At 47.5% G+C, this 7500-nt stretch overlaps 1 protein-coding gene across 8 annotated transcripts in view; it reads right to left on the reverse strand.

Moving 5' to 3' along the window:
- Nucleotides 1–7500, reverse strand: part of LOC123758756 (sterile alpha motif domain containing protein 4 smaug) — a 172852-nt gene that overhangs the window by 57397 nt on the left and 107955 nt on the right. Inside the window, exons 1-2 of one of the 8 annotated variants that reach the window (XM_069334454.1) lie at nt 4150–4896; nt 2761–3994 (exon numbers count right to left, since the gene is read on the reverse strand). The exons of 6 other annotated variants lie outside the window; for them this stretch is intronic. In XM_069334454.1, the coding sequence (XP_069190555.1) occupies nt 2761–2773 (13 nt within the window). In that variant the 5' untranslated portion in view covers nt 2774–3994; nt 4150–4896. Of the gene's footprint in view, nt 1–2760; nt 3995–4149; nt 4897–7500 lie in introns of those variants that run through there. One more of the 8 variants, XM_069334455.1, reaches the window with a different exon arrangement.

Raw genomic sequence — 7500 nt, forward strand, 5'->3', positions numbered from 1 at the left:
GAGAGAGAGACAGAGAGAGAGACAGAGAGAGAGACAGAGAGAGAGACAGAGAGAGAGACAGAGAGAGAGACAGAGACAGAGACAGAGACAGACAAACAAGAAAGTGTGTGTGTGGGGGAAGATGTGGAGTAACCAGAGCTGGTGGCTCCCATGCCCCCCACCAACAGACCACCTCAGTGACTCCTAAGTTGACACACACAGCCCCCATCTGCATGCACGGGGTACCCCACCACCCACTCACTCCCTATTGTACACGCCAACCCCCCCCTCTCCTCCCCCTTCCCAACAACAACCCACGCCCACCCTATCACGAATGGTATATCTTTCCTCGCAAGCTTAATAAAATGAGTGACAATTTTGAAAAATAGTTTAGGATGGGAAGACTGCCTATTTTTGGACCGTCAGAAGGTCCTTTGACATAGTACCCCATGACAAGCTGGTGCAGAGGTTGGAGAAGCAGACAGGAGTGACAGACAGGAGTGACAGACAGGGAACTCCGGTGTATAAAGAGTACCTAAGCAACAGAAGACAACGAGTTAGGGTGAGATCTCAGAGTGAGGAGACGTCACCAGCGGAGTCTCACACCCTCACTACTACCACCTATTACCTTTCTCAAACTGTACATAAATGATCATCTGGAAGGAACACTCCTTCCTCTCTATTCTTCGCTGAAGATGCAACAATTATGAGGATGATTAAGATACAGGAAGATAGCAAGAGGCTACAACATCACCTGGACAAAATGAATGATCCGTCATGTGGCTATTTGACTTTAAATCAAGTAAGTGTAAAGTAATGAAACTAGCCGTAGGGAGCAGGAAGCTGGATACCAGGAACCAATTGGGAGATAAAATCCTTCATGAATCAGGTAGAGAAAAAGATCCGGGGGTCGACTTATCTTAAGTAAACTTGAGATGATTTCGGGGCTTTAGTGTCCCTGCGGCCCGGTCCTCGATCAGGCCTCCACCCCCAGGAAGCAGCCCGTGACAGCTGACTAACACCCAGGTACCTATTTACTGCTTGGTAACAGGGGCATCAGGGTGAAAGAAACTCTGCCCATTGTTTCTCGCCGGCGCCTGGGATCGAACCCAGGACCACAGGATTACATGTCCAGCGTGCTGTCCGCTCGGCCGACCGGCTTCCCTGGATATAGGATAACCACATACATAACACCCACCAAACATGACAACCAAAATGGTGTCACCCTGGTTGATACCTGGTTGATGGGGTCCTGGAAGTTCTTCTACTCCCCAAGCCCGGCCCGAGGCCAGGCTTGACTTGTGAGAGTTTGGTCCACCAGGCTGTTGCTTGGAGCGGCCCGCAGGCCCACCACAGCCCGGTTGGTCCGGCACTCCTTGGAGGAATAAATCTAGTTTCCTCTTGAAAATGGTGTCACCCGAGGCATGGGGGACACGTAAGCCACGACCAAGCCCAAGAAACTACCCCAGTCTTCCTACACAAACCTTGCCCCGCCCCGGGGCTCATAGTAACTATAAATATTAAACTAACAATATAGTATCATAAATTATAAGTGTTCCCCAACGTACAGTATCACCACCGAGCCACAGCGACCACTGCCACAGTCACCCTCGCCTGCCCCGTCTGTGGCTACACAGATCTCTCTTGTTACAGATATTCCTGTTACATAGAGCGCCGTCTGTGGCTACACAGATCTCTGTTCTTACAGATATTCCTGTTACATAGAGCGCCGTCTGTGGCTACACAGATCTCTGTTCTTACAGATATTCCTGTTACATAGAGCGCCGTCTGTGGCTACACAGATCTCTGTTCTTACAGATATTCCTGTTATATAGAGCGCCGTCTGTGGCTACACAGATCCCTGTTGTTACAGATATTCCTGTTACTGTTACATAGAGCGCCGTCTGTGGCTACTCAGATCCCTGTTACAGATATTCCTGTTACTGTTACATAGAGCGCCGTCTGTGGCTACACAGGTCCCAGTCTCCCCCGCCCAGGTGATACCAAAGATGTATTCCTTATTGCACCAATAAAGGAAAAAACAACCCCATTAGCTTTTAGATCGCTCGATCCCCCAGACCGTAGGAGCTGGAGGCCCCCCTGAAGGTGGTGCTGGTGGCCGCTGGCGAGAAAATATAGAATTACTCAATTTTGAACCGTCTTAATGTCTCCTAGCCTTTGGATGTGCCTGTGGGGCCGCTCCGAACAACAGCCTGCTGGATCCAGTCGAGCCTGCAGGCCCGAGGTTTGAGGAGTACAACTCTCAGAACGCACTCCAGATACACTTAAAGAGTCATGAAAGATTACCTTGTACTCCAATTCTTCTTAAATACAATCATACAAATACTGTACCAAGGTTAACCATAACTTCTAACTCTTTAAGTTCATAATTATGTCTTTTAAGTGCACTTATTACTTCCCTGTGTGTTAAGAGACTACTGTACACACTGCCATGGGAACAGGTACATCACAATCTTCACACACAATTATTACAACTCTCAGTTCGCAATAATGTTTAACAAAATACGCCGATTACATGTCAATATAACACAAGTATATATATATCCCAAGGTGGTCATTAGAGCTAGTAACTCGGGTCCATACTGTGTAAGCCCCAACTCTCCCGAGGGCCGCCTGTCACCCCCTACGATACTGTTTAATCGTTCCTTATTAAACAGAAACCGAAAAACCTATACGGGAAACACACAAGATATATATACCTGTATACCTTCTGAATTTTCCCCATCAATACAAACAGGACAAAAATATCAGTATGTTTACCTGCAGCGCGCATGGTGGGCGGTATGATGTTGTAGGAGGTAATGGTGGCGGTTGTGGTGGCACAGGTGCCAGGTATGGTGGCACAGGCGCCAGGTATGGTGGCACAGGTGCCAGGTATGGTGGCACAGGCGCCAGGTATGGTGGCACAGGCGCCAGGTATGGTGGCACAGGTGCCAGGTATGGTGGCACAGGCGCCAGGTATGTTGGTACAGGCGCCAGGTATGGTGGCACAGGCGCCAGGTATGGTGGCACAGGCGCCAGGTATGGTGGCACAGGCGGCAGGGGCGTTGAGGGCTACAGGTCTGGCGGTGAAGGCGGTAGTGTTCCAAGCTTCCAGGGTAAACACCTCGGCGTTAAACGGGGCTGTAGAAACTGTAAGATCCAGTTGTGTAGTTGCCGCCGCCAGAGGGCGAGTGGAGTGGAGGCCAGAGTGAGTCGTGCGCCGGGAAGAATAGCGAGCAAGAGCGGGAAGTGAGTAGGTGTGAAGAAAGATTTAAGATTAAAACAATTATGTAGTAAGAGAGGAAGGAGAACACTGAGGACGTAAGCTAAGAGACATTCTCGGACCCATAAGGTCGACCTTTAGCACGTCATCCACCACAACTACCAGATGAAGTCTCAGAAGGCGCTGCAGATAAGTTCCCGGAACAATGAAGACAAAAAAGATTGCTCACGTGCAGACATAAATAACGTTGCAACACAGAGGTAAAGAACCTTCGGACGATCGACAAGTCGGCATTTGTCAGATGACAGATTTCAAACTGCTTCTCAAAGCGGGAAAGGAGGAAGGGTTGTAGTACCGAGAGAGCCGAGGGAGAGGACCTCAAACACCTGAAGAAGAGATTGAGTCAGACCTCGAAGACTCCTGTAGCACCCCCAAGGAGCCCCGGAGAGATCTCAATCCCGGAAGATTTCACAGCGAAATGTCCTGACGTGAAGAAACCCCAACTTTCAGAGAAGAGTGAGACCCTGGCTTCTTCCCGCACCACCAACTCTCAAAACAACATTTACAAACCACTACAGTTTGACATTTCAGTTATGTGAACAATGTATGACCATTCTCAAGAAATAAACGTTTAACTTGCAATTATTTTGAAATCAAACAACGACGACAAAACTAAGTTACCAATAGAAAGTATTCACCTTATGAAGACTTCCCTTCAGACTGAAAAAATCCCGGTTAACAAAATACACAGAGTAGATAAACACAGGGAGGGTGAGAGAGAACACCAGCCTACACAGGGAGGGTGAGAGAGAACACCAGCCTACACAGGGAGGGTGAGAGAGAACACCAGCCTACACAGGGAGGGTGAGAGAGAACACCAGCCTACACAGGGAGGGTGAGAGAGAACACCAGCCTACACAGGGAGGGTGAGAGAGAACACCAGCCTACACAGGGAGGGTGAGAGAGAACACACCAAGGAAGCCTCCACTACAACCTTTAATGTCCAGTCGGGGAACCACTCAAGGATAGAGGAGCAGGTAAACACCAGCCGGTATCTATCTAGCCGTGACGAGCCAACACACTCAGATACAGGTGACCAGATGCAGGAATACACGACTCCACTTCTGTGAAACGCCGAGGACAAACACTGTATTAACTACATATACAAAAGTGAAAGGGTTAAACGAGAAGGTACCAAGGTTTGGTGAGAGGTGCGTCAGAGATGGGGAGAGTAGGAGAGGCAGGGAGAGGGAGGAGGCAGGGAGAGGGAGGAGGAGCGATAGGGAACGATGACGAAGAGCTGAACAAGGGAAAGGTAAGATTAGAAGGAAAGATTTAGCGCAGACGAAGGTTGAAGTTCAGAAGAGCACTCTTTAAGGCATGTAGTTTGACTCGGCAGCAGAGGAGGCTTTGGAGGCAAGTAGATGGCGCTAGGAGTCAGGTCACCGCTGCTACCCACACACTGTTTACCAACACCTGGTCAGCTGACCCGTCGCCTCCGGGTCTGGTCTCCTTAGTCTTCAGGTCTTCTGGCCGCCACAGATTACGTCACACACACATATTATACCCACTCCTTGCCTTATATAGCACCAGCTGCTTCTCCAGCCGTGTTCTCCGCCCGGATCAGCCACTCACACTGGTAAATAGGTCCCTGGAGACCGGGTTTAAGCCTGAAACGTCACCATTTGGGATAAATATCAGGAGGTTCTCTCACAGTTGGGGGCTCACGCAGCTATTTTCTGTTTTCTTTAGGCTACGAGTCCTTCACCGCTGTCTGCATCGCCCCCAACTTACACACTGTGGTACCACTTGTCTAGTTCACTAACTTGGTATTTCTCAAGTACAACAGTTTATATATAGTAGGATTGGAGGGAGGGAGGATTTAGGTGGTGGAGAGAGGGAACAGGGGGTGTGGGAGGGAGGGATGGAGGGGCCAGCTGAGTGGAGTGAGTCAGAGGGTAGGGAAGAGGGAGGGAGGGACCACTTGTTGCGTCCCAGGAACCTTTAACTAGACCATTTCCCTCCTGCATGTACTCCTTCACCTTACCTCAGTCCTTCCTTCCTTCTCATATTATCTTGTCGCAAATTCCCGTCCTAACAAACCCACCATACACTATACCCACCATACACTATACCCACCATACACTATACCCACCATACACTATACCCACCATACACTATACACTATGCTCCCTACATTACGGTCTATCTTTGATTTGACTATGAGTTACAAAAAAAAAACACAATAAAAAATGTAATTGTTAATGCTAGGCTGAAGGGAGTATAAAGCTGGTAGATCATGAGGGAGTATAAAGCTGGTAGATCATGAGGGAGTATAAAGCTGGTAGATCATGAGGGAGTATAAAGCTGGTAGATCATGAGGGAGTATAAAGCTGGTAGATCAGAAGAGAGTATAAAGCTGGTAGATCAGAAGAGAGTATAAAGCTGGTAGATCAGGAGGGAGTATAAAGCTGGTAGATCAGAAGAGAGTATAAAGCTGGTAGATCAGAAGTATAAAGCTGGTAGATCAGAAGGGAGTATAAAGCTGGTAGATCAGAAGGGAGTATAAAGCTGGTAGATCATAAGTATAAAGCTGGTAGATCAGAAGGGAGAATAAAGCTGGTAGATCAGAAGGGAGTATAAAGCTGGTAGATCAGAAGGGAGTATAAAGCTGGTAGATCAGAAGGGAGTATAAAGCTGGTAGATCAGAAGGGAGCATAAAGCTGGTAGATCAGAAGGGAGCATAAAGCTGGTAGATCAGAAGGGAGTATAAAGCTGGTAGATCAGAAGGTAGCATAAAGCTGGTAGATCAGAAGGGAGTATAAAGCTGGTAGATCAGAAGGGAGTATAAAGCTGGTAGATCAGAAGGGAGCATAAAGCTGGTAGATCAGAAGGGAGCATAAAGCTGGTAGATCAGAAGGGAGCATAAAGCTGGTAGATCAGAAGGGAGCATAAAGCTGGTAGATCAGAAGGGAGCATAAAGCTGGTAGATCAGAAGGGAGCATAAAGCTGGTAGATCAGAAGGGAGCATAAAGCTGGTAGATCAGAAGGGAGCATAAAGCTGGTAGATCAGAAGGGAGCATGAAGCTGGTAGATCAGAAGGGAGCATAAAGCTGGTAGATCAGAAGGAAGTATAACGCTGGTAGATCAGAAGAGTATAAAGCTGGTAGATCAGGAGGAAGAATTAAGCTGGTAGATCAGAAGGGAATATAAAGCTGGTAGATCAGAAGGGAGTATAAAGCTGGTAGATCAGAAGGGAAGTATAAAGCTGGTAGATCAGAAGAGTATAAAGCTGGTAGATCAGGAGGAAGAATAAAGCTGGTAGATCAGAAGGGGAGCACAAAGCTGGTAGATCATGAGTATAAAGCTTTTTTTTAAGAAAAATCAGAGGTATGAAAGTAGATAAGAGAGAGAGATAAAGCTAGGATTATTTGTAAGGTGAGAAGTGAAGCTTATACACACACACTTTCACTTTCAACCCGACCAGCCCCCCCCCCCTCCCTCCTGGTAGAGTGACCTACCTACCACCACCACCATCAACCCAATCTCCTGAAATGATAGTACTGTTTCTAACTGTGTGGTCGACAGTACCAGTATGTATATAACAATGCAGCCCCTTTAATAAGCCACTCTTTGTACTATTTGTGTACTCGAGGAAAAAAAATTATGTTAAATATCAAACTTAAGTATTCCTAGGCTAAGTATAGCGCATATATGTACGATAACAGGACTAGGATAGCGTGTATTTGGGCTTGGATGGTTAGGTTAGGGTTTATTAGGGCTTGAATGGTTAGGTTAGGGTTTATTAGGGCTTGAATGGTTAGGTTAGGGTTTATTAGTAACAAAAATAAGATTTTTTTTCCGGTTTGTCTAAATTCAGTTAATGCAAAACTCAACTTTCTGGTAGTGTTATCATGATGCATTTGTGCTTTTTTGATCAAATAGTAACTCTGAGTACTTTCATTTTTGGAGGCTGGGTTGGTGCGAGTCATCTACCTGTCTGCCTGTCACCTGGGCTGGTGGCAGACAGATACCTGCCCCAACCACTTGGGTTGGACGGTAGAGTGACGGTCCCGCTTCATTGCAGGTCAGCGTTCAATTCCCGACCGATCAAGTGGTTGGGCACTATTCTTTCCCACCCGTCCCATCCCAAATCCTGACCTCATCCAAGTGCTACATGGTCATAATATAATTCCCCTTCCACCCACAGGTTAACCTGTCAGCCCCCCCCACACAGCCACACAGGTTAACCTACCTGACCCCCCCCCCATACACAGGTTAACCTACCTGACCTC

This window comes from Procambarus clarkii, chromosome 31, assembly GCF_040958095.1.
Source record: "Procambarus clarkii isolate CNS0578487 chromosome 31, FALCON_Pclarkii_2.0, whole genome shotgun sequence".
In the NCBI taxonomy this organism is placed as follows: Eukaryota; Metazoa; Arthropoda; class Malacostraca; order Decapoda; family Cambaridae; genus Procambarus; species Procambarus clarkii.